General features: G+C 53.3%; 2 protein-coding genes across 3 annotated transcripts in view; one reads left to right on the top strand and one right to left on the bottom strand.

The window, feature by feature from the left end:
• Prodh2 (proline dehydrogenase 2) overlaps positions 1-6,712 on the top strand; it is a 13,517-nt gene extending 6,805 nt beyond the window's left edge. The window contains exons 6-10 of one of the 2 annotated variants that reach the window (XM_028787672.1): positions 65-220; positions 300-466; positions 3,203-3,313; positions 4,610-4,695; positions 6,490-6,712. In XM_028787672.1, coding sequence (XP_028643505.1) covers positions 65-220; positions 300-466; positions 3,203-3,313; positions 4,610-4,695; positions 6,490-6,662 — 693 coding nt within the window. In that variant the 3' untranslated portion in view covers positions 6,663-6,712. The remainder of the gene's footprint in view (positions 1-64; positions 221-299; positions 467-3,202; positions 3,314-4,609; positions 4,696-6,489) is intronic. The other variant, XM_028787674.1, reaches the window with a different exon arrangement.
• Positions 6,713-15,554: 8,842 nt separating this feature from the next.
• Positions 15,555-25,749, bottom strand: part of Arhgap33 (Rho GTPase activating protein 33) — an 11,884-nt gene continuing 1,689 nt past the window's right edge. Inside the window, exons 6-20 of the mRNA XM_028787596.1 lie at positions 25,033-25,155; positions 24,871-24,948; positions 24,720-24,786; positions 24,583-24,642; positions 24,340-24,492; positions 24,165-24,267; positions 22,152-22,296; positions 21,986-22,068; positions 21,795-21,902; positions 20,466-20,611; positions 19,672-19,825; positions 19,393-19,538; positions 19,233-19,307; positions 17,259-17,927; positions 15,555-17,161 (exon numbers count right to left, since the gene is read on the bottom strand). Of these exons, the coding sequence (XP_028643429.1) occupies positions 15,915-17,161; positions 17,259-17,927; positions 19,233-19,307; positions 19,393-19,538; positions 19,672-19,825; positions 20,466-20,611; positions 21,795-21,902; positions 21,986-22,068; positions 22,152-22,296; positions 24,165-24,267; positions 24,340-24,492; positions 24,583-24,642; positions 24,720-24,786; positions 24,871-24,948; positions 25,033-25,155 (3,357 nt within the window). The 3' untranslated portion in view covers positions 15,555-15,914. The remainder of the gene's footprint in view (positions 17,162-17,258; positions 17,928-19,232; positions 19,308-19,392; positions 19,539-19,671; positions 19,826-20,465; positions 20,612-21,794; positions 21,903-21,985; positions 22,069-22,151; positions 22,297-24,164; positions 24,268-24,339; positions 24,493-24,582; positions 24,643-24,719; positions 24,787-24,870; positions 24,949-25,032; positions 25,156-25,749) is intronic.

The raw sequence follows: 25,749 nt of genomic DNA, 5'->3' as shown, positions 1-25,749 counted from the left end.
TCTCTCTCTCTCTCTCTCTCTCTCTCTCTCTCTCTCTCTCTCTCTCTCTCTCTCTGACCCTCAGCACGCCCGGTCGAAGTCCGTGAGGCTGCTGGTGGATGCCGAATACACTTTCATTAACCCTGCACTGTCCCTGCTGGTGGCTGCCCTGGCCACGCGCTGGAACAGCCCTGAGGAAGGTGGCCCATGGGTGTGGAACACTTACCAGGCCTATCTAAAGGTGTGTGGAGGACTCTGAAGGGCTGTGAGGGGGGACTCAGCAACCTGATCCCCCCTGAATCTACCTGTGTGCTCTGCAGGACACTCACAAACGGCTGGAGCAGGATGTCGAGGCAGCACACAAGGCCGGCCTGGCATTTGGGGTGAAGTTGGTTCGTGGTGCCTATCTGGACAAGGAGAGATCTGTGTCACAGCTCCAAGGGAAGGAAGCCTGTACCCAGCCTGACTATGAGGCCACTAGTCGGAGGTAGGGAGAGGACCGAGAGGCAGAAGGAGGAAAAAGAAATGATAATAACATGTCAATACAAGCAGATGGTACAGGCTCACTAGGGGACGAGTGCAGCTGAGACATTGATCTTGTTCAGCGAGAGACCCTGCCTCCAACTCTAAGGCACAGAGAGACAAAGGAAGACATTGGTCTCTTCCCTCTACATGTGCGCACACAGGGAGCACACACACAGAGACAGACACACAGGTACACACACACACAAAACCACACAATTACACACACACAAACACACTCCTATGCATACACAAACACACATACATACACATAGACACAAACATACATGCACGGAAACACACAGAGATGCACAGACACAAATACGCACACACACAAACATACACAGATACACACACACACACACCCCACACATGGTGGCTTTTCTTAGTGTAATCCCAGTGCTGAAAAGACAGGGACAGGAAGATCTTTAGAGCTCGCTGGCAGCAAGCCCAATCTAATCAGCAAGCAGGAATTCCACTGAAAAAACGACCCTGTATCAAAAAACAAGGTGGGGTCTCAGGTGACACCCCAGGGGATAAAGCACTGGTTGGCATATCACAGCAGCTGCAGGTCAGATCCCCAGGTCCCATATAAAAGCTGAGCAGGTGCTGTGGATGCCTGTCGTCTAGACTTGAGAGGCAGAGACAGGAGCCAGGGACTAAGTAAATAAAGTGGAGATCCATCAAGAACAACACCCAATGTCAACCGTGGGCTACAACCCACATATGTGCACAAAAACACAAAATGGACGCACACACACATCAAATAAGAAAAATAAAATATAACTCTTTTTTTAGGGGAAAGCATATTACCTAAACTTGACAGACACTCTATCACTGAGGCACACCCCCAGCCCCTCACTGGGGGATTCTAGGCAGGGGCTCTACCACTGAGCCCCGCCCCCAGCCCTTCACTCAGGGATTCTAGGAGATGTTCTTCAACTAAACTGTGTCCCCAGCCCTCTTTCTATTTTGTTTTTGAAACAGACCCTTGCTAAGTTCCCAAGGTGACCTTGAACACACTCTACAGCACAGTTAGGCTTTGAAACTTGCAGCCTCCAGCCTCATTCTCCAGGCCTGCACTACCAGGCTGTAACAATGTAACCTTCACTTGCTCATCTGCGGCCATGGGGTTCTATGCCAAACATTTTGTGTCTCTATGTAGCTTCCTCTCCAAGGTTTTAGGATGCTGTTGTTTCCCATCTGAACAGCAACCTCTTCCTTCCTCCTTCACTGCCCCCACCCCACCCAGCTTGGCTGCTTTCTGCTTAGCTGCCTTCCTTGGCTATCAACATCCCTGTGGGTCCTTCCACGATTGTGAGCTCTTGGATTGTTGTTAATCACATTCTGCAGATGTATCCATTACTCTTGTCATTCCTTTGACAAAAATCCGCTCACAAAAGTGAGTGAAGGGAGGGTTTGTTTGACTCCTGGTTTGAGGGAGTTCATAGCACCAGGAGGTATGACCACATGGGCTTGAGGTGGGTGGTCACTCTGCATCATCATCAAAAAACTGAGAACTAGATTCTGGTGTTCGGTTCATCCCTACCCATATCTAGGTTTTGCTTGTTTATTTGTTTGTGTTTTTCGAGACAGGGTTTCTCTATGTAGCCCTGATTGTCCTGGAGCTAGCTCTGTAGATCAGGCTGGCCTCGAATTCACAGAGCTCCCCCTACCTCTGCCTCCCGAGTGCTGAGACTAAATGTGTGGGCCACCACGCCAGGGCTTCACTTTCTCAATTGTTTTCAACCCGGGACCACAACCCACATTGTGTGTAGCAGGGGCTGGGAGTCTTTTCTTCCTCGACTTCCTCAACAGAAGTTCTTAAACTTCTGTGATGATGTCATCAGAGGCAGGCCAATACTTTTCTGTACATAATCCCCCATTATGTCATATTGAAGCTTAAGACTAGCAGTGGCTGGAGAGATGGCTCAGCGGTTGAGAGCACTGCTCCAGAGGACCCAGGTTCAAGTCCCAGCATCCACATGGCAGCTCATAACTGTCTCTGACTGCAGTTCCAAGTGATCTGACACACCCATACAGACATACATGCAGACAAAACTCCAATACACTTAAAAATAACAGTAATAAGAGCAAATCACTAAAAAAAAAATAAAGTAAAGAAAGAAAATGAAGACAACAAACACAGGGCTGGAGAGACAGCTTAGCAGGTAATGGTGCTTGCCACTAAGCCTGATGATAAGGTTCCATCCCTGCAACTTCCACTGTAGGAGAGAACCGACTCCTCCAAGTTGTCCTCTGAAGCACACACACACACAAACTCTCTCTCTCACACACACACACACACGTGCACACACACAAGGAATAAAATGCAATAAAAATAAAAAATCCATCCATGCTGCCGCAGTAACTAACCCTGGGCAAATGCCATCTTGGGCATGGATGTGGCAGACATCAGGTCAGAGACCAGTCACTGCCAGCCTTCAGAAGCACATGTTTGTCACCCTTGTCCATGGGAGGCTGAGGCAGGAGGATCATGAGTTCTGGGCCTGGGCTACACAGTGAAACTGTGTCAGAAGACTCTGTTTTTCACCCCATCCCCCATCCTGACTACCGTTAGGGGAACTGGGGGAAGGGGGCTAGAAGAGAGAGGGGGACAGTTCTGAGGAGCCCCAATAACAAAGGAGGGGAGGGCAGAAGCCCCATCCCTGGATGAGCTGAGCAGAGCCTGGCCCTTCAGTTACAGCCGCTGTCTGGAGCTGATGCTGCGTCGTGTGTCCAATCACGGTCCCGAGTGTCACCTTATGGTGGCTTCCCACAACGAAGAATCTGTTCGCCAGGCAACTAAACGGTATGCGGTTGAGGGATGGGAACCAGAGCCTCTAAGAAGCCCCTACCCCTTTCCAGTGTCTACCTGACAGTGAGGGGCAGGGGACAAATGGGGGGACAAGAACACATCCCATGAGAAGGTGTGTAGGGAGGACAGTGCAGATATTTACCCAATGTGCTATGATGATGCATACCTGTTATCATAGTCCTCCGAAGGCTGAGGCAGGAGGATTGATAAACTGATGGCGACATGAGTAACATAGTAGGAATCTTAAAAAAAAAAAGACTCTTTCGATGCCTACATATGTCCTATAGGCTCAAGTGTGAGAGGGCATCGTCTGGTATTACTGTGACCTAGGGAGTACTGAGAATTCTGGAAAGCAGCTGAGACTCACAAGAGCTCATGGGAGTTGTAGCTGATTGATTAACATTGATTGATTTGATTTTTAGTGTGTGTGTGTGTGTGTGTGTGTGTGTGTGTACGTGCCTGTGAGTGCAAGAACCAGGGGAGGTCAGAAGAGGGCGCCAGATCCTCTGGAACTGAAGCTGCGGACAGTTGTGAGCTGCCTGCCTTATGCACTGGGAACTGAACTGGGGTTCTTTGAAAAAAAAAAAAGAAGAGCTCTTTATTAAATTGTATTTAATTTTTATTTTTAAAATGTTATGTTTGGATATTTTGCCTGCATGAATATGTGTCCACCACGTGAGTGCTTGGTGCTTACAGAGGCCAGAAGAGGGCATCAGACTCCCTGGAACCGGACTTAGAGACAGCTGTGAGCTGCAGTGTGGGTGCCGGGAGTCAAACTCATGTCCTGTCATGTCATGGAAGAGCAATTGGTGCTTCTAAGCACTGAGCCATCTCTCCAGCCCTGTGGTGGTTATTCACCACTGAGATCGGGGATAGAGTCATTTCTCAGCATCTGTGGAAGTTTTGTTCTAGGACCGATCTCCATGGAAACCAAAATCTCCAGATGCTCAAGTCCCTCATATCAGATGATGTAATGCTTGAATATTTGCTCACAGCCCACACACATCTTCCTGTATGCTTGAAGTCATCAGGCTCATTAATAATGCCTAGAATAACGAATATAAAGGCTACATAAGTAGTTACACTGTAAAGGACAATCTAAGGGGAAACCTCCAAGGTGTTCCACCTGATCCGCCCCCGCCTCTGACCCCTGGTTGAAATCTGTGGGTGTGGAACCATGGCTCCATTTGCCCAACCCTTCTTCCATATCTGAATTCTTGGGTGGGCAATGGCTGACTTGCTCTCCAGATCTAGGCACTAACTGGATTGACAATGTGACCCTTTCTGCAGCATGTGGGAGCTGGGCATTCCTCTAGATGGGCCTGTCTGTTTTGGACAACTTCTGGGCATGTGTGACCATGTCTCCCTGGCATTAGGTATGTGAATGGCCCATCTCTCCATTTCTATCCATCCTCACCATTCACCCCCATTCCCTCTCAGCCAGGTTTCCTCCTGCCTTTCCTACCGTATCTCACACAATGGGCTCCTCCTCCAGTTCCTTCCAGAATGATCCTTCACACTGTTCCAATATTCGAGGCCCTTGCGGGGCTGTGCCCTATGTCTTCTCTCCTGATCTGTGCAGGTTCTTGTTTATGGTGACGTGCTGCCTGTGTTATTTAGGATTCTGACTGCAGTCCCTAGGGCCTAATGCCAGATTCCACTCCTTCTGTGGGGTATAAAGAATAGCCAAAGCAAGCCGGGCAGTGGTGGTGCACACCTTTAATCCCAACACTTGGGAGGCAGAGGCAGGCGGATTTCTGAGTTTGAGGCTAGCCTGGTCTACAGAGTGAGTTCCAGGACAGCCAGGGCTACACAAAGAAACCCTGTCTTAAAAAACAAAAATAAAAACAAAGAATGGCCAAGGCTTTTTATTGCTGGGAAGGTGGCTCAGCGGGTAAAGCCACTGTGTGACCCTGAAGACCTTAGTTCAGATCTCCTGAACCCATTCAAAATCCAGACAGCAATACAAATGTCTGTCATTCTAGAACACCCATGGGAATGGGTGGCAGAGGCAAGAGACCCTCCAGAAGCTGTCCTTTGACCTACAAACACACACACACACACACACACACACACACACGCACACATGCACACACCACAGAGATGTGTTTTCAAAGACCACTTTGCTTTCAATCTACACCTGTAGTGGTCTTTGTTATTTATTTGTTTACTTTTTCAAAAGCAAATGTATGCGAGTACACTGTGGCTGTCTTCAGACACACCAGAAGAGGGCATCAGATCCCATTACAGATGGTTAATGAGCCACCATGTGGGAACTGAACTCAGGACCTCTGGAAGAGCAGTCAGTGTCTTAACCACCTAGCCATCTCTCCAGCCCCTTGTTTTTGTTTTAGAGACAGGGATTTGTAATGTCACCCTGCCTGGCCTGAACATCTACGTGCACTGGGTTGGCCTCAAACTCACAGAAACACTTCTGTGTTTACTCTTGTGGGCTGGGATTAAAGGCATGCCCCACAATACAACTAAGCAGCGATGAATTTTTCTGGCTCCTTCTGGCCTAACACATTCTCTAGGGGTGTTGAGGGGTGGGAGGGTGACTTCCCACTCACTCACTCAGAATGTATACTTTTTCTGAGTTGCAGCTTATGGGACAGGACAGGGTCCTTAATAACTCGCAGTCCAGTCAGCTTACCACTCCACATACTCTCATAACATGCCAGCTTATCCAACAGCAACAGAACTTCCCCTTCAGGGAAGGGTAGCGTCCTGTGTCCCCATCTCTCTGAGGTTTTCTTGAACTAGTAAACGCTTTGCTTTCTTTGAGATTTTATTTTTTTAAGCTGGGTGTGGTGGTGCAAATCTGTAATCCTAGGACTCAAGAGGCTGAAAGGGAAGGATTTGGGTTGGAACCTAGCCTGGACTACCTAATAAAAGTTAATCTCATAACAACCAGTCAGAAAGGAAGGAAGGAGGGAAGGAAGGAAGGAAGGAAGGAAGGAAGGAAGGAAAGAAAAAGGAAGAAAGGGTGGGGGATGGATAGAGGGAGAAGAAGAAAATTATCTAAGTGTTTGCTGTAGAGTGTTTTAGTAATGAATTACATCTAACATACGCAGTCTGCCATGTTCTGAGCAAGGGACGTCGCTATTGCTGCTGATACCCAGGAACATCTCTCTCTGAGCCTCACATTCTTCCAATACTCTTCCCATCAGGGCAGGCTGGATATATGGTATATAAGTCTATTCCCTATGGCTGCCTGGAGGAAGTGATTCCCTACCTGATCCGAAGAGCCCAGGAGAACAGGAGTGTGCTGCAGGGTGCCCGCAGGGAACAGGCGTTACTCAGCCAAGAACTGTGGAGGAGGCTGCTGGGAAGGAAGGCCTAACTAAGGTTTCTCCACCAGGGGCCATGTGCTCAATAAAGGACCTGACCCCTTCCCCTGTCTGTACTTCTCTGAAGCTGCCTCCTTGGGGAAAGGCTGATCCTGGCGTCTGCCACCAGAGCTTGGACAGGTGGCACATGCCGGAAACTCAAGAGATCGTTAGCCCTGTGTGCTGACACACCCCTGTCATCCCGGCCCTTGGGAGGCTGGGGCTGAAGGGTCATGAGTTCCAGCCTGGGCTACATAGTGAGAAGAAGGAAGGTGGGGGGAGGGGAGAAGGGAGGGGAGCAGGGAGAAGGAGAGGGAGAGTGCCAGCCCAGGTGGTAATGACTTGAGGTCATTAATCCTTCAATGAACTTAGTGAGGGATCTAGACAAGAATTCTTTCCATCTCAGAGGATTTGCTTCAACAACACAGGTGAATAGCAGACACTGATGACCTCAGACACATGGCTGCTCAGGACGGGTGGACCATTCCTTCAGTTAATAAGCACCGATAAGCAAGCTGAGCAGATGTTTCTGTCAGTGAAATGTCTGGTGCACAAACACAAGGACCTGAGGCTAACCTCCAACGCCCACATAAAACTCCAAGCATGGGGGTACAGGCTGAGACACAGACACTGGCCGCCCAGCCTTGCCCAACTGGTGAGCCACAGGTCCCAGTAAGAGATGCTGTCTCAAACAGATGTGGCACTCGGAAGCACAGGCAAGAGTATTACAGGTTCCAGGCTAGCCTGGACTATATAGTGAGACTCTATCTCAAGCAACAACAACAAAACACAACAACAACAACAAAACCCAAGAGCTAAGGACATAGATCATAGAGCCATCCAGTGAGAAGCTGGGGTATGGCTCAATGGTCAAATATGTGCTTAACGTGCACAAGAAGTCTCTCTCAGGCACCACAAATAATAAGAGTTACAAAGATGGAAAGGAGTTCCATGGTGGTGGCGCACGCCTTTAATCCCAGCACTTGGGAGGCAGAGGCAGGCGGATTTCTGAGTTCGAGGCTAGCCTGGTTTACAGAGTGAGTTCCAGGACAGCCAGGGCTACACAGAGAAACCCTGTCTCGAAAAACAAAAAACAAAAAAGAAAGAAAGAAAAGTAAAAGAAAAGAAAAGAAAAACCCACAGAGAAATGGTTCGGATTAAGGAGTGAGGAGTAAGGAGTGAGAAAGGGAAGTACAGAGCCCGTGGTGCAGCCTGAGGGTTTTCTCTGTGCTCCAGAGGCAACAGGAAATCATGGGAGTTACAGGCAGAGGGAACATGGCAACAGGCTCCTCTACCGTGTGGAGGGCGGGCCAAAGAAAGGCAACGATACCAGCAAAGATCTCGTTTCAAACAGTTTCAAACAGCTGTCTACTATGAACAAGTTCGGCAAAACTCCCTGGTGCGCATTGTAACAAGGTGAAACCGCCATCTAAAACTGAGCGGAGCCAGCCTTGACAGTCCAGATGCTGTCTAAAGGGAGGTGTCGGCTTCCTGAAAGGCCCTTGGGTATTGGGGCTCAGGGAAGAGCCTGCAAACAGTCATGGGTGAACATGGGAAGACAGTCAGGGATACGGAACCGAGGTTAAGAGGGTCCAGGGTGGTGTGGCTGGGAGTTGGGAGAGATGGCTGAACGGTTAGGAGCACGGGCTGCCCTCCTTCCACCCGCAGCGTCTTGATTCCTAGCACCCACATGGTAGCTCACACGCCCCTTTAACTCCAGTTCCACCCTTTTGGCTCTCGTGGGCACTAGGAGCCCGTGTGCTGCACTTTACATACATACAGGCAAAATATTCATATTCATAATTAATATAAATAATAAAAACTAAGAGACTATGGCTGCCCGAAGTCCTGGAGCACCAAGGAGGAAGGAGAGCCAACTCATTCATACCTCTAGGGCCAACATCTCTGTCTCTTTGCTACAAGATGGCGGGGGCGGGGGCGGGGGTGGGGGCTGCTTCTTGGGGTAGGCTACTGCGCAAGTGCGAGGTAGCGGGAAGCCACAGGCATATCTGCACCTAGAATTCCAGCGCAGACCGTGACAGTCACAATAGCGCCCAACGGTAGGTACCCAGCCATCTGGGCCAGGGTCCAGGCCCAGAACTATTTGGAGCTTACAGGACCACACCCACCTCATCTCCATACTTCACCTCCAGCCCCAGCCTCCTCCCCTTTCACTCAGACTCCAAGTCTGTTCTGGAAACCTAAGATGTCCCCAGCCCGCAGACCCCACTAGCACCCTTCCGAGCCTCCTAGCCCCTGATACTTCAGAGCCTTACCCAGGCTCAGATTCTGCCTGAAGCCTTTGAGTTCGCTTGAAATGCCCGCCCCGCCTTAAACCTCCCACTTCTGATCCCTTGGGCTCCTGGTGTGCAGCTCCGTGGCCTGGCCTACCAGACATCTCCTTTTCCATCATAAACCTCGCAAATCCCTCCTCAACTAGACTGCTCCTCAGCTAGCCCTATTGGCCTTTACCCCTAGGAGCTAACTGAGGCTATACACTCGCGCTGCAGATGCATTCACAGGCCTCCCGCTTCCGGGTAGAGCTGGGCTATGTGAGGGATCCAGATGCCCAGGTGGGGCGTCTGCATCGTCTAGCTATGGCTGGAGGCCCATGCTGGGGCCTGGCCAGGCTTCTGCGCAGAGGTGAGGTTCCACTGCTGGTATGGTGTTGGGAAAGGACCAACCGTGGAGGGACAACTTCAACTGAGCCAGCTCAGAACTGGGTGCCAGGGTACTATGCTGTTGCTTGCCAAGATCTGTGGTCAGAAATTGGATATCAGGGTGAAGCTGGCCTCTGGATCGTTGGGATCAAAATGGAGTTGGTGGGGAGGGGTTGTGCTGGATGTGATAGTCTCACCGTGTAAGCCATTCTGCAGAAAGCTGGGAGAAGGGACTATTGGAAGCAGGGATGGCCTGGGCTAAGGCCCTAAAGTCCAACCAAAGTGGGCATGTGTGTGGCTAGCCAGATGTAGAGAGAGGAGGCCGAAGAGGAAACGGATCCAGACAATAAAGAGCCTGAGAAGATGAGGGAGTGCTGCTGGATTTTGTCTTGTGTTGTGATGGGAAACCACTTGGTACCAGACCTGGGAAATTGAGAGGAGCATTCAACAGTTTCACAAGTTTGGCTGGTTTCTGTAAGTTGTGTATCTAGCCACTGTTGGAACTTGCTTAGTAGCTGGGATTGTTTGCTGGGTTTTAATATTTTGCTAGTTGAAGAGGGAGAAAACATGGTGCACATGCCATTCTATTACTCAGGAAGCTGCAGCTGGAGGAAAGGGAGTGTGGGAGAAGCCTGTGTTGATGAAATAGCCTGTGCTAATGAGATAGCCTGTGCTAATGAAATAGCCTGTGCTGATGAAATAGCCTGTGCTAATGAGATAGTCTGTGCTAATGAGAGCCTGTCTCCAAAAAAAAAGTATTTTTTTTCCTTAAAGGATTAGACTAAACTCCAAAACCACTCTTGCCATTTGACACACTTTGTGTTTCATTCATATATATATATATATATATATATATATATATGTATATACATATATATATCCTGGGCGGTGGTGGCACACGCCTTTAATCCCAGCACTTGGGAGGCAAAGGCAGGCCAATCTCTGTGAGTTTAAGGCCAGCCTGGTCTAAGAATGAGTTCCAGGACAGCCAGGACTACATAGAAATCCTGTCTTGAAAAGAAACAAGTGAATGAACAAAGAATTAAATCTGTTTTTGTGCTGAGAATCCTGCTTGCTATTGGAGTTTATAGATGTAATCATAACTAGTAATTCCCATCTAAGTTTTCTGAGTTTTTTTTTTCTTCCTAATTATACACAGGTATTACATTTCATTGACTTCCCTTTTTCTATATCTACAATGCTAAAATGTGATTTTTTTTCTTCCCACTGGTACTAGGGATAGAACCCAGTTTTTTATTCGTGCTAGGAAAGCACTCTGCCGCCGAACCACGCCCTCAGCCCCTCACTGGGGGATTCTAGACAGAGGCTCTACCACTGAGCCACGCCCTCAGCCCCTCAGTGGGGGATTCTAGACAGAGGCTCTACCACTGAGCCACGCCCCCAGCCCCTCACTGGGGGATTCTAGACAGGGGCTCTACCACTGAGCCACGCCCCCAGCCCCTCACTGGGGGATTCTAGGCAGGGGCTCTACCACTGAGCTATCCAGGACATATTAATTTTGTCCTTTAATCCATGAAAGTTTATTACATTGATAGGTTTTCTTAGGTTGAATCGTGCAGCTGTGTGTTCATAAATGAAATTCATGTAAAGTTTCACTTTCTGGTTCTGGAAACTGACGTCCAGGCTGGCCTCATAAAACAAGCCTTACCCTCTTAGTGTATTTTTATTTTGGAACTTGTTTGAGATGGTCTAGTCCTGGCAGTGGTTTGTGTTTTAGGAGGATGCCTTTGGGTCACAGGTTAAGATTGGAAAACCAGTTGTCACTGCAGAAGATGGTAGGGGTCTCTGCCTATGTAAGAGGCCGAGAGTGCACTGTTCAGAGGTTCCAGAAGGGCCACCATTGGCCCCTGATCTTGACACCACTGGCCTGGGGACAATAACTATTTTCATGGCAGACAGGCGTCTCCCCTTGTTCCAGCTCTTTGGAGCTGCTAGTGCACTGTGTTGAGGCGCTAGGTCCAGGACACAGAAGTAGAGCCTGAAGTCAAGGCATAGGTGTGTTACCTTTGAGATCACGGCTAGGCTAGGACAGAACCAGGGATGAAGGTGGGATGGATGAAGAAAGGGGCGGAGCAGGCACCAACCAGAAGACAGAGGCTGGAATTGACCAGAGTGTTTGCCTACGGCCTGGGAATGTCAGAGTGCCTGTTTACAATGCTCAGTGCCCTGGGTTGGATCCTCAGGACCCTGTAAACCAGTCATAGTGGCACACACCTGTAAATCCCAGCACTCAGAGACAGGAAAAGCAGAAGTTCATGGTTATCCTTGGGTACATATTGAGTTCCAGGCTAGCCGGGAGTACATGAGATGTGTGTTGCCTGGTGGCTGGAAAGACTTCTAGGAATCTGGAGCGAGGACAGTCTTAAGGTTTCTGTCCCTCAGTGGTCCAGGTAGACGGTGAGAACTCGGCTGGGCAGACAGCGCTCTTCCTGTCCGCGCTCCTGGGCCACACTTCCGCTGTGCGCCTCCTACTGGCCTTTGGTGCCAACCCCAACCAGTGAGTGAATAGGTCTTTGTACCCCAACACTCCCAGGGCACAAATCCCCTTCTGTCCCCTTAGTGCCCTCCTGGTCCTCAGTTACCCTCTTCTCACTGGCTACTGACTGTGACTCTGGTCCCTCCCAGAACTTACAAAGATCCACTCATCCCTTGAGTTCTCCTGTGACCCACCCACCTGACTCCTCCCACCCACTCAGCCCCCATCCAGCTCCCCGCCCCCTTTATCATCCATCCCGCCCTTGCCTCCGGTTCTATCCTAGCCGCTGCCTTGATGGCAGCACACCCATGCATGCAGGTGCCTCCTCGGGCCGAGGCTTGGTGTTGTGGCACCTGCTGCAGGCAGGAGGTGACCTGCGTCTGCGTGACCAGCAGGGTCGCACACCGCGAGACTGGGCTGAGCAGGGTGATGCCAAGCAGAGCTGGGAGGTGAGTAGCGTCTAGGGCAGAGCGGAGGCATCCTGCCAGCATTGCTCCCAGGCTGACCCTCTGCCACACACCCAGGTCCTGGAGCTGTTGCAATGGTGCCGGACCCACATGTCAGCACTGGTGCAGAGTGGGGAGTTGGCGCCCAGTATGTCCCTGAGTCAGTTGCAAGCTAGCTCTGGACACAGCCTGTGTGGCTCCCTGCCCTCACTAAGGCTGGTCCAGGCAGACAGGTAACAGTCCACGCCCCTGACCCTCCAGCGCCAGCACACGTGGTGACCTCATACTTAACCCTCAGCCCACCCTTTTAATCCAGGGCACTGAGGCAAGGGCAGATGAGGAGATCCCCCAAAACCCCAGCGTTGGGATTCGGCCAGGTAAGAGGGAGTGGGTGAGAGAGCAGTGACCATCCCTGCAGCCTCTTGGTGCTCGAAACCCTGTCCTCTTCCCTCAGCTAAGCAGCCTGCAGCCACCGGCACTAATAATGGGCATCCCAGTAGTAGATTCCAAGGAGCTGGTACCAACCCAGGGCGAGCCTGACCGCACCTATGACAGCAGTTCTCATACCGTCATGGCCAAGTGAGAGCTTCCTCCATGCCCTCAGAGAGCCGCTGCCTCCTGCTTCCCTCACAAGGAGATCCTACCAGGGCACTCACCTGCTGCCCATTCTCCAGCCTCCTGTGGAAGGGCCACCCGGTCACTGTGCGGCAGCTGAAGAGCCCTGAATCCAGCCCTGATGTGCTATTGGCTGACCTTCAGCACTGCAGGTTACCAGTCCCAGCTGACCTCCGACTCCAGCAGCCCATAGCCAAGGGGATGTTGCAGCCATAGCTGTAGTTAGGCTTTGGCTCTGTGCTAGTATCCAGCACAGTACCCTCCAGCTGTAATGACCCCCCCAATACTACTGTACTGCCCCCCTTCCCATAGAGTGTACCCAGATCTGTGAGGAATGTCTTGCAAGCCCTAGAGAGGAGGAAGGGGTGGGAGAGGCCTTAGGCTGTTACAGGCTGGCTCTGCCACTGCTAGGCTCTTGATGAGCATCTCAGTGTTCCTGTATGGTGATTAGTAGGACAGTCTTCCCCTGGCCCACGATAGATGTCCTGTGGCCTGACTCAGCCTTCACCCTGTGCAGGTTGGGGCAGTTTGTGAAGGGCCTGCTCTCTTCCCTCCCAGCATCCTGCACCACCCTGGCCTGCTACTACTGATGGCACTGTGCCCCTCAGATGACCTGTCCAGATTGAGTCTGCTCTTCGAGCCGGTGTGGCTGGGCTCCCTTTATTTCCTGCTGCATTCTTCAAGAGCAGATGAGGAAGGTCCCCCAGCCCTGCCTGGCCTGCTGCCTGGCCCTCTGCTGCTACAGGTGTTGGAGGCCCTGTTGTTCCTGCAGTCCCGCTGCTGGGCCCATGGTGGCCTGACTTCCCATGCTGTGCAGCTAGTGAGGCCAGGCCTGGCTAAGGTGAGCCACCTAGAACACGGGTGTCCACTGCACCAGCCCAGGCTGCAGCCCAGGTGAGAGCCTGCCCCCATGCCTGCCCTGTGCCCCTCCCAGCATCCCCTAGCTCAATAGACCTTTTGGCCTCCCCAGGCTGCAACAAGACTGCCCCCAGAGAGACCCAAATCCAGGGCTGCCCCCACCCCCTGAACTATACCCATGGCTACCACTTGAGCTGATCCGTGGTGACATGCCAGCCACTACCTCAGACCTCTACAGCTTCTGCATCCTGGCCCAGGAGGTCTTCACTGGTCAGTGACCCATTCTGGACTTACACCCATCCCCAGAACCATCCCACTAGTGTGGGTCTCCTCATGGTGCCTCTCCACAGGAGAGTTGCCCTGGGCTGGAGGAGAGGGGCCTGAGGTGAAGGCTAAACTGGAGGCAGGTCAGAGTCCGGGCCTGGACCCCTTGCTGCCAGCCCCCTACCAGGCCTTAGTTCAAGCCGGGCTGGGTCTAGAGCCTGCTGACCGCTGGGGCAGCCTGCAGAGCACTCGGTACCTGCTTCGAAAGGCCGTGGCCAAGGTACAGGAAGGTCAGAGTGTGGTGTGGGTATCTAGAACTCCAGGCAAGGCCCATATAACTACATCTCATCTCCTTCCCACAGGACTCAGCAGCCAAGGTCAGCTCCCCACTAGAGTGGACAACACTGTCTCCTGTAACCCTGGGTTCCCTGCCAGGTTAGAGAACAAGGGTATTGATGGAGGCCTGTGGCAGTGTGCATCACATTCCAACCGTCTGGTCTGTATCCCCAGAGCATCTGTACTGTGAAGGGGCTCCCAGGGCCAGGGCCAAGGCCAGATCCGAGATTGTGTTCCCTTTCCCAGACCCTTCTCAGGTAGGAAGCAGGGAAATATTCTGGAGAACTGAGGGAGGTATGGGGACCCAGACAACCATGCCTGTTCCTCAACATTGTTTTCTGTAGGCTCTGGAGACTCCTGAGATCACAGGTCACAGCAGGGACCAGCAGAATGCAGCCTGGGACTCCGGCAGTAGCTTGACTCTAGGCAGCAGCCTTAGTCCCAGCCCCAGTCCCTGCCCCAGCCCACACTGTTGCACGGAGCCCATCTCAATAGTACGGATACCCCTATCCCACGCTAAACCGGCAACCCCTATCTCCAGAAGTCTACCAGCCCCCTCCACTCTGACCTGTGGTTCCCTGGTCCCCACCAAGGGCCTGCCCTGCACACAGCCTTCTGGAGCCAGCCTCCCAGCTGGGGAGGAAGTTCTGTCAGAATCTAAGGTCTGCAGGGGCAGCTGTGACACACATGGGACCCTGAGCCCTGGGAGTCCACCCCTGCATGCTGACCAACAAAGAGGCTTCACTGCCCAGAGCTGCTGCCAGGGAAGGCCATAAGTAAAGCACCCAAAAGACCCAGGCTCTGAATCTCCTGGGCAGCTGCTGGCAGCGCCAACCTTTTCTCTTGCAGAAACCTGATTGTGAGGACCGTGAGCTGACAGAAGGCAGTCTCTTCTCCGGCCTACAGGAGTGAGATAACACTGGCTGTGGTGGGCAGCCTGGGTCCCTCCCTCATCCCTGAACTGAGCCCAGGTCTGTCTCTGCCCTCCCGCTGCCAGGATGAATCTGTTGGAGGAGATCATGGCAGAACTGCAGATTAAGGGCCACCCGGAAGACAAGCCCAGGCTGAGTCCTGCTCTTAGCCCAGACTCCTAGGGTGCCTCCCCCCAGGTCTCCCTGCAGACACAACCCTGGGTGCCCTCCCGAGACTGACCCCAAACCTCAATGTTTGCCTCATACAAAGAACATGGGAAAGCCCGCGCTGTCTCCTTCATTCACTGGCTCCAGCAACCCGATGTCTGCCATTTTTATTCACTGACGTTGTCAGGTGGTTTAGTGGGTGGGGTCATGGGGAGAAGTGGGCAAGAACTGTCTCCCCACCCCATGTACAGGCTGGAGGCTCCTGGAGGGAGGAGGAGGACAGGGTGTCGTCCTTGCCCCCACATTGTGCAAGGGCCCCAGGAGGGAGGTGGGGAATGGTCATATCCTGCAACCCATGAGAGGGACACAATGATTTGGGGGTTAGGGACCCACATCAGAGCAAGTTACAAAGTTAGAAACCTGGGGTGGGGTGGTGAGCTCAAGAAAATACAAAAAAAGGGATTGACTTGAGCCAAGATCCAATGCAGGAGGGGCCTTTCCTGATCCTATCTCAGCAGTAACTTCTGGTCTGTCCTTCTGAATGTAAGGACCAGCTGGGTGTGGGGTAAGGAGGAGGGGGACCAGCCCCCTCCCCTCTATGTCCTCCATTTCTGTACAAGGATCCTCGGACCTCCCCTCCCCTCCCATAGGATGGTGGAGCTGCCCTATAGAGCAGGAAAGGTTCAGGGGATCCCCAAGGTCCAGGTACCCGATGGGGGGTACGGGGACCCCAAGGAGCCCGCTGTTTCTGAGGGAGGCGGGGAACAGGGGGCCCAGGATCTGACCGGCTTCGGGGGTGGGCAGGAGGAGAGGAGGAGGAAGAAGAGGCAGGTGAAGGTCCCCTGGGCCCTAGGGCTAGGTTGACATAGAGGGGCTCAGGCCGGGTAGGGCGCCGGGCAAGGTGCTGGGTAAGGTGGTCAGGGGGGAAGCAGGAGGGGCGCACTGGGTAGTTGAGCAAGAAATCAGGGGAGCTGTGGAGCGGTGGTGACTGGCCAAGCATACCATATGAGGCATTGAGCCTGTCGGGAGGCATGGAGCGAAATGGACTCCAGGACCTGCTGGGGCCTGAGTAGGAGGTCCCCTCCCCTACCCCAATTTCATAGTACAGATTCTCTCCCCTGTCCAGTGCTGAGGGGGCACCCAGAGAGTTCCTCCAGACTGGGGCTGGAGAGCTAGGTGGGAAGGATGGGGGACCCAGAGAGTACAAGCCTTGTTTGGGGACACCAAGGAAAGGTGGCAGACACTCTCGAGGGGTTGAAAAGAAGCTGGGGTTAGAACCCTGTGAGGGGACAGAACATGGTGAATGGGCTGCCATCTCTGGAACATCCCTGTAAGCTCCACTTGCCCTGAGATGGGCACTGACCTGGGAAGGCCCTCTGGGACTCCTCCTTGAGGTCCCCAAGGGCCGCTGGCTTCTTACCAGGCTCCCGTCACTCTGTTGCCTTGGGAGGTAAGATGGGGGACCTGGAGCCCAGGCACCTGGGTGGGCTAAGGAGGAAGGGTGTAGCCCACTCCCCAAAGTTCCCACAGGCTCCCCACCCACCTCTAGGGACAGTGAGCGTCTGAAGGGGGAGTGGGGAGCAGGTGGGGTGGCCCCCTGCTCTTGTTGGCTCTGTTGCTCTGCCACCTGCTGGGCCCGCTCAGCCAAGGCCAGGGCCATGAGACGCGCTGGGTTCTTGGGGGGTGGGGGCGGAGCCCCACCAGGGCGCAGCAGAGACAAGGGTGGGGGCAATAATGGTGAATCCGTGCCGCCAGGACCTACAATACACAAAGGAACCAGAAGGGGGTCAGCTGGGTCCTGGGACAGCTTGGGGACCGGGTCTACTGTGAGTGGGGTCTACTCAACAAGACTCACTGTGCTGGCCTGGAGCTCCCCGGCTTGGTGCCAGTTTGCTGCTGATCTCCTGCTGGCAGGTGTCACTTAGCTGGGCCTCGGCTCCACGTAGCAGCAGGGGGATGAGATGGGGGCGCAGTCCCGGGTTAGGGCTCAGAGCCGGTGTTGGGGTGGCTGAGGCAGGTGTGCCTCCAGCCCCCAGCAGTTCCAGGACAGCAGGTGGTACTGATACAGCCAGGGGCTCTGAGATGTCCAGGGCGGTGGGTGAAGCAGGCTTGATGGGTCCATGGGGTGACAGGGTCTGTGGGATTGCCCGAGGTGGGAAGGCAGAGGCTGAGGCTGGAGGTGCTGGGCTGGCAGGAGGTGCAGGGTCCCCTGGGGTGGGGCTGCTGCAGCGGAAGGTAAGGGGATCAAAGTCAAGTCCCCGAAGTCCTTCCAGACAGCGGGGTGGACTGAAATCCAGTTCATCACCATCATCTAGCCAGGCTGAGGTGCGGTGTGAAGGAGAGCCAGAGAGTGGCCCCAGGCCGGCTGCTGAGGACTCTGAAGAGGAGGAGGAGGAGGAGGAGGAAGAAGAGGAGGAAGAAGAGGAAGAGGACAAGCTCTCGCAGGAGCCAGCAGGTGCTGGGCCCACGGGAAAAGCATCGCTGCTGGAGTGGGGTCGTCGAAGCCGGTGCAGCCTCTGGAGGCCTGTTGGGAGAGGGTCACCGTCAGAGATAGAACCTTACAGACACATACATCAGCGAAGACATCAGCAAAGACAGGATGCAACTTGGGAGACACAATGTAAAAGAAAGCAAGAGCTCCCTGGAGGTTGCCCAGCTGACTCGGAAAGAGCACTGCTAGGGCCAGCTTATGAACTGGACCAGACCCAGAGCGAGGGTGGGCTCAGGGTGTGCATCCTTGCCTGGCCTGTCAAGGATGAGAGCAACAGCACATCATGCTATGTGCACGGTGTCTAGATGGATCGCTCCCCTTGGAAAACCACTGGCTGTTCTGATCCTGTCAAGCTACATATTGACCCTACACAACAGCTTCACTCTTGGGCACGCGCACACGCGCGCGCGCACACACACGCACGCGCACACACACACACACACACACACACACACACACACACACGAGAGAAAGAAAACAGTGGGAGGAAGGAAGTTGCGCTGGCCAGTGCAGCAGGTCCTCTGGCTGGGTGCTGACTGAAGATGAACCTGCACATGCAGGAGACCCCCTGCCCACGCTGCCCACCAATGCTCCAGAGTAACTGGAACTGAGCAGCGGGGCATGCACATCTATGTACGTGCGTGAGAGAGCCTCCGAAGTGAGGGGTGATGGCTGACAACAGGATGACTCTGGTCAGGGGCAGCAGCGGGGAGGGAAAGACACTCTCAGGTAATAAGTGGGGCTCCTTTAATTGCATCCAGGAAGTTTTGGAGTGTTGTAATATTATTTAAATCTTTTAAAAAGGAATGACTAAACAAAAGACCCTATAGGAGCCAATGAACACCACGTGTACTGTCAACGGCAATTTCTATCTAATTCGTACCTAAAACCTATCTGGTTTACATCTAAGGCCTTGATTTAAAAGTTTAAATACCACCGGCTGCTGATGGTACATTCGACTAACCCCAGCACTCAGGAGGCAGAGGCAGGCAGATCTCTGAGTTCGAGGCCAGCCTGGTCTACAGAGTGAGTTCCAGGACAGCCAGGGCTACACAGAGAAACCTTGTCCCCCCCAAAAAAGCTTAAGGATCTAGTGACTCACACATATAATCTCAGTTCTCAAGAGTTGTGGGGCCAGCCTGGGCTATATTAGCAAATTCCAGGCCAGGCAGAGCAACTTAGCAACACGTAATCTAAAAGTAATAACAAAACCAAACCAACCAAACAACAAAAACCCAAGGCCCTCTCCACCAGTCTGAAGTACAGCATTTACAGATGAAGCCAGGGCCTCAGCTCCTAGCTCAGCTTAGGTACATGTGGGGTTCACCCTGTGCTTACCAGCCCCGCTGGCCTGGGATGACAGAGACTCCTCACTTTTGGCAGATCTCAGTGTGACAGTGTCAGGTCTGCTGCCTGTGGAGAGGGGTAAGAGAAGTCATGTGCCTCTCCAGCACCACAGCTGCTCCCACCACCCCACAGCTAGGCCTCAGTCTCTGACCTGACGGCTGTGGTGGGGCTCGACTGCCACCCAGCCAAGGCAGCGGCTTCTTCCGGGGTATGCTGGGGCCCCGCCCCAGAGCAAAGAAGGTCTTCCAGCTGCTACCTCCTGGCTTCCTTTGTTTCTCCGCTCTCTCTCTTTTCCTTCTGGAGTTTGGGTGAGAGAGAGTAGGCAGTCTGAGGAACCAGGGCCTCCAGGCTAATTTCCACCCTCTCCCTTCCCCTCTCCTCCCCTCCCCTCCCCTCCCCTCTCCTCCCCTCCCCAGCATCTCATGCATACCGTTCTACTGGTGAGGCTGGCGTCTTAGGAGTCGTGGGCTCCGTAGGTGTTCCAAGACGGCCCTGAGTTCGTGCCTGGGCTTCTTCCAGTGTCAGCAGACGAGTGGAGGGACTGCTCCCCGCAAGGGACTTAGGTCTGGGAAGGAGGCAGCGACCTGGAGAGGTCGAAAAGGGGACAGCTATAAGCTTTGGGCCATTTGAGACTACAGGCAAAGCCAAGCGCCACAGCCCAAGCCCCGGCCCCGCAGCGTGCCCACCCGGGCTGGCAAGGCAGGGGGCCGGTGTAGATCAGGCGGGAATTGGAGGGGAGGGGCAGCAGGCAGGTAAGGAAGAGGGGTGAGGCGGAACGAGCTGATGAGAAGGCAGCTCCCAGCAGCCAGCAAGGGCAGTGGCTCTGGACAGTTACCTCGGGCCAGAGGGCCCTCCGACGAGCAGAATCCTGACTGGGCTGGGGTCCGGGGCAGGGCAGGGAGTCTGGGCAGGGCCAGGGTGGGGTCAAGTCTGGGGACCTCCCACCTCCTCCCAGGTGGACCCAAGGCCCCACGCGCCCCCAGGAGCTATAAGGGGTGAAGGAAGCACGGTGTCCTGGCCAAGAAGTGGGGATCCTGGGCGTAGGAGCTGAAATGAGAAGGAGGGGGGCGCGGGGAGGGATGGGCCAGGGCGGGGTCCTCAAGGAGCTGCGGGGGAGGTCTTGTCAGTGGAGTGGGGATAGGGCCAGGAGCCCACCTGCCCTCCCACTGCAGCCCTGACACTGAGGGGCAGTAGCCAGGACGTCAGGGGATGGGCTGGACATACCTGCGGGGTCCAGGCCAGCTGAGGTGAAGGTGTCACTGAACAGGACCTCCACGTGGGTGAGCAGGAACTCCACCACCACGGACTGCACACGGACCTCACGGAAGGCAGCTGCCCCACCCAGTCCCACTGACTCCAGCTCCATAGACCTGGAGTTGGGAGAGGAAGTGCAGGTACTCTGAGCCTGGTAGGCAGTATAGGGTGCCAATGGAAAAGATCACTAGTGATAACAGGATAACAGTCCTGTTCAAGTGGCTCAGGCTGTCCTCTTTTTTTTAAAGATTTATTTATTTATTTTTACTTATGAGTACACTGTCGCTGTCTTCGGACACACCAGACTAGGGCATCCAATCTCATTACGGATGGTTGTGAGCCACCATGTGGTTGCTGGGATTTGAACTCCGGACCTCTGGAAGAGCAGTCAGTGCTCTTAACCACTGAGCCATCTCTCCAGCCCCTCTGGTTGTCCTTGAACCGTCTTTCTTTCAAACCCACATTCAGTCTGTGAAGTGCACTGGGACCTCCAAAAGTCTACCCAGATTCTACCATCACCCTCTCCCCCAACTGCTGCTTCTGACCCCATGCTGCTTGGTATAGTTTGAGAAAGTATCCCCTAAACACCCACATAATAAAGACTTGGTCCCCAAGGTGGAAGTTGAGGAGGTGGGACCTGGTGGGAGAAGCCTGTATGTCACTGGAAGCATGCTCTCAAAGACAGTTTTGGGGCCCTGGCTCCCCCTAGCCCTTCCCATGTCTTGGCCATGAGCTGTGCATTAATTCTCCCATATACTCCCACCACAGTACCTTGTCACAAGCCCAGAGCAATGGAGTCAGTCAACTGTGGACCAAAATCTCCGACACTGTGTTCTAAACAAACCCTTCCGGTTTATAAGCTAACCACCATTGGTATTTTGTTTTATTACAGAAAGTTTCCATCCCTCCCGTGGAGGTCATAGCCTGTCCTCAGAGAACCTGTGCAGGCCTGAGTCGGTGAGCCTTCCCAGCTTAGAGGCCTTGGCTATACCTCAACCCACAGTGAGGTCTTTGCTGACTTCTATCTGGTCTACAATCTATGACTTCCTCTCTGCCCCTCACTTCTATCTGGTCTACAATCTATGACTTCCTCTCTGCCCCTCACCCTGGCTCATTCACTCAACTACAGCCAGCACACCTCCCTGGGGTCCCTCCCAGTCACCCATCAGGCCATCTGCCATAGGCTTGCATTCTGCTCCTCTGCCTGCGCTGATTCTCCCCGGTGCTCACATGGGTCCCACATGGGTCTTTCCTCCTGTGATCTTCTGACCAGAATCTACTCCACGGAGGGAAGCTTACCGTAGCAGGTTGGGTGCCCAGACAATGGCCAGGTTGCGGGCATGCATGCTGGTGTTAGCGCTGTGTCTTGCCATGCGAGCCAGGTGCCTCAGCAGGTACTCCAGGGTCCTGGGGGCAGAAGTACTGGCGGATGACTATTTACTTCCGTTCTCTGCATCCCGAGATGCCCTTCTTGACCCTGCCCATTTTACCTGTAGTGTGGTGGAGGCAGCTGCTGGATGACGTCATGTACTCGCACCAGGCGTTCTTCCTCCCCAGGCACTGACATAGCCTCCTGAGATGATGGACAGGCATGACGATGCTGGGCCACACGCGGCCGCCCCCAACCCCGCTGCCCTAGCCACTTCCCTTACTCACGCTGAACTTCCCATAGAGCTGGTAGGTGAGCAAGGGGTTGGGCAGTTCCCGGAAGTAGAGCTTGCAGAGGGAGGACACACTGTGGATATCTTGTAGGAAGGCGGGGCCAGACAGCTCAGGGATCCTCTCGCTATCAAACTCATGCCTGAGAATCACCATGTCAAGGAGAAGTTCATTTGGCTCACCAAGCCGTACCCCTACCTGTACCCACAAGTCCCACGGGTGGACACAACAATCTTCCCTAAGCCCTGTGCAGGGATCCTGAGAGGAACATTACTGACTCTCCAGTGACCTTGCGTGGCAACAACAAGGGGGCCACCAGAGAAGGGGTATTGAGGCTCAGGTGTAAGATGCTTCTGCCTGTAGCTACCCAAGGTGACTCCAGAGTCTAGCTATGGCCTGCCATAAGCCCCGTGCTGTGCCATTCTCTGGACTTTAAGCAGTCACTGGCAAGTGAAGCACTCAGTACTCTGTTGGGCGTCTGTCGCTCACAGGCAGCGCTTTCCCTCCGCGATTCCACTCAACTCACTGCCCCCTCAACCTTCCTGCTCCCGCCTTGTAGTCTGTTGGGATCTTGCCCCCAATTCCTTCCCACTTCTCTGCTTCCTTGGATCAGAACCTTCTGGTGGTTCCCTTAAATAAAGTCTAAATCCTAAGGCATTGAAGTGGCCCTGTACAGGGACAGGGAGCTGGGGTATGGCTCACTGATAGAGAACCTGCTCAGAAACTCCAGGGAAGGGCTCAGTGCACAGGGCAGCAATGGAGTGCTCACTTACTATGCACACAGCCACCCCCAGCACTGAAGTGCAGGAAGCCCAGCATGGCTGCCTGGGTGAGTCTCAGGACTGCCTGGCGTGTTCCCCTTGCATGGTTACCACCTCCACCATGGACGATAGTTTCTGCCCTCTCACCTCTTTCCCATGAGGTCTGCTCCTTCCCTAACTCCTCAAGAATATAAATTCTCAGCCAGAATGTGGCAGTGCACGCCTTTAATCCCAGCACTGGGGAGGCAACGGCAGGTGGATCTCTAAGTTTGAGACTAGCCTGGTCTACAGAGTGAGTTCTACAGCCAGGGCTACACAGAGAAACCCATCTTAGAACAAAACAAAGAAAGGAAGAAAGAAAGAATATAAATTCTCAACAGGTGTGGTGGAACACACCTTTAAATCCCAGTTCTGGGAGGCCGAGGGAGGTGGATCTCTGTGGGTTTGAGGCCAGTCTGGTCTACAAATCCAGTCTAGGACAGCTAGGGCTATTACACATACAAAAAAAAAAAAATTCCATCCTAGTTTACTTTTTTGGTGGTGGAGGATTGCTTTTGGTTTTTTTTTTTTTTTTTTTTTTTTTTTTAAATATTTATTTATTTATTTTATTGATGAGTACACTGTAGCTGTCTTCAGACACACCAGAAGAGGGCATCCAATCTCATTACGGATGGTTGTGAGCCACCATGTGGTTGCTGGGATTTGAACTCAGGACCTCTGGAAGTGTAGTCAGTGCTCTTAACCGCTGAGCCATCTCTCCAGCCCGCTTTTGGTTTTTTGAGAACGTCTCTTACCTAGCTTAATCTGGCCTAGAACTCCTTATGTAGCCAAATAGGACCTCGAACCCCTGATGTCCGACGAGCTGGACTGCGAGGATGGCGTCACTCCTGGCTCTCTCTCAGTTTGTGTCTGTCCTCATTAGCACAAATTTATTTTTCTCCATTGTACTTGTGGTGGTTTTAGCCATCTTGTCTGTCCCTCAGGGCCTACAATCCAGTATGTCACTCACTGTGGTGTCTCCAGTTTTAGAGGTAGCTCTGACATGTGGTGGGGTCCATCAAACCGACTCCCTGGGGATCCTACTCCTACTCTCGCCTTCCAGCCTTAGCCTGGCTGTCACCTCCTCAAGGAAGAAGCCTCCTCAGGTCACTATTGCATTGTGCCTCCCTAGCTCCCCACAAATGTGACCCTGCATGTAGCACAGGGCTGGGACAGGTGGTGCTAAGAAATGCAGGCTGCGAGTGCTCACCGAAGCCTCTGGATGTTGGAGGACACGCCTGAGAGACGGTAGATTCCATCCACCACACCGTGGGCCTCGATAAACTCAGAGCAGCAGCGCAGCACTTGGGGCACTGGGAGAAAGGGGCAGGGTCAGGGCCAGAGCCGCATCTGAGGCAGGATGGGAGAGAGATCCCAGGCCTCACCATCTTGGCCTGAGTTGCTGAGATGCTCTCCAAGATCACAACCAAATACCCTCTGCCGCAGGATTCCCCGTTGGCGCAGCCGCTGGCGAGAGGGACGAGAACGCATAAAGGTACGTAGGAGTCCTGCCAGCTTCCCCCGTGGCCTGGGCACAGCTGTGGGGGCAAAAACAGACCATTCAGAGCCAGAAGCTCCATTGGCCGGCTAGGGCCAGGGGCAGAGATCTGATCTCTTGTCTCCATTACCTGAGGTCAGAGAAGAAATCCCCTGGGGAGCTGGGATGCCACACAGGGGACTGTCGGCATCTGTGGGAAGAAAACAGTAGAAAGGACAAGCGGGAGGCCGAGGGTGAGGGGGACTGCCCACTCTCCATGGTACTTACCTGCCTTTAGGCCAGGCCCTGGCCTCTCTGTGAAGAGTTCCACACACTCACTGGGGAAGAAACCAACCTGAAGAAAAACCAAAGTGAGTAGCCGGGCCACCCTAGTGGGCAGAGAGCCCTAGTGCACACGTCCATCTCAGACCCAGCTCACCTGGAAGCCCCGTTTGCCCCGCCACCAGCTTCGATCCTCTGTAGGTGGCATGTCGATCACTGAGACAATGTCTCCCACCTGGGAACAGGTGGGAGGAGAGAGGTTCAGAAGAGGCCGGAGAAGCAGGGAGCACAGGTAGAGTCCATTCCTGCCGAGCCTCACCTCAAAGGACAGCTCATCTGGCGCCTGGGCAGTGTACCGCTTGACCACGTGGGCAGCAGCCACAGCAGGGATGTTGAGGGAGGCTTCCTCACTGAGGAGCAGGCGCCGGCCGTGGTTGTCCAGCTGAGGTGGAGTAAAATGTGGCAAGGAGACTTCAGAAGGGGTTTGTAAAATCAGACCAGTTTCCTCCATGTCGAGTGAGGCCACCACCTGTCCCTAAGAGCATCTGTCACTCAGGGCTATTGTCCCAAGCTGGAGAGATGACTCAGTAGTTAAGAGCGCTTGCTAGAAGACCCAAGTTCAGTTCCCAACATCCACATGGCGGCTCACAACAATCTGAAACTGCAGTTCCAGGGGATCCAGGGCTTTCCTCCCACCTCTGCAGGCATGCACGTGGTGGACACACACAGGCAAAACACTCAGACACGTAAAATAAAAAAAGTTTAAAGTCAACAAAATAACAGCAAGAAGAAAGAAGTTGTCAGTCTGTCTCCACCTGACTTGTCCCAAGAGTCTCCTGTCCCCCAAGCTCCCAAAGACATCTTCATCCTTCATAGCAGACATACACATTTTATCCAAAATTCATTTAGTTTAAGCCACTGTCAGCCAGATGTACTGTGAATTACAAGCAACACATTTCTAACTGGTATACCTTTAAATCGCTATAGCTACACAGCTATACACACACACACACACACACACACACACACACACACC

Source organism: Grammomys surdaster, unplaced genomic scaffold (assembly GCF_004785775.1).
Source record: "Grammomys surdaster isolate TR1022 unplaced genomic scaffold, NIH_TR_1.0 125671, whole genome shotgun sequence".
NCBI lineage: Eukaryota > Metazoa > Chordata > Mammalia > Rodentia > Muridae > Grammomys > Grammomys surdaster.
The sequence above is the reverse complement of the archived record's forward strand: the minus strand, read 5'-3'. Positions and strand labels throughout refer to the sequence as shown.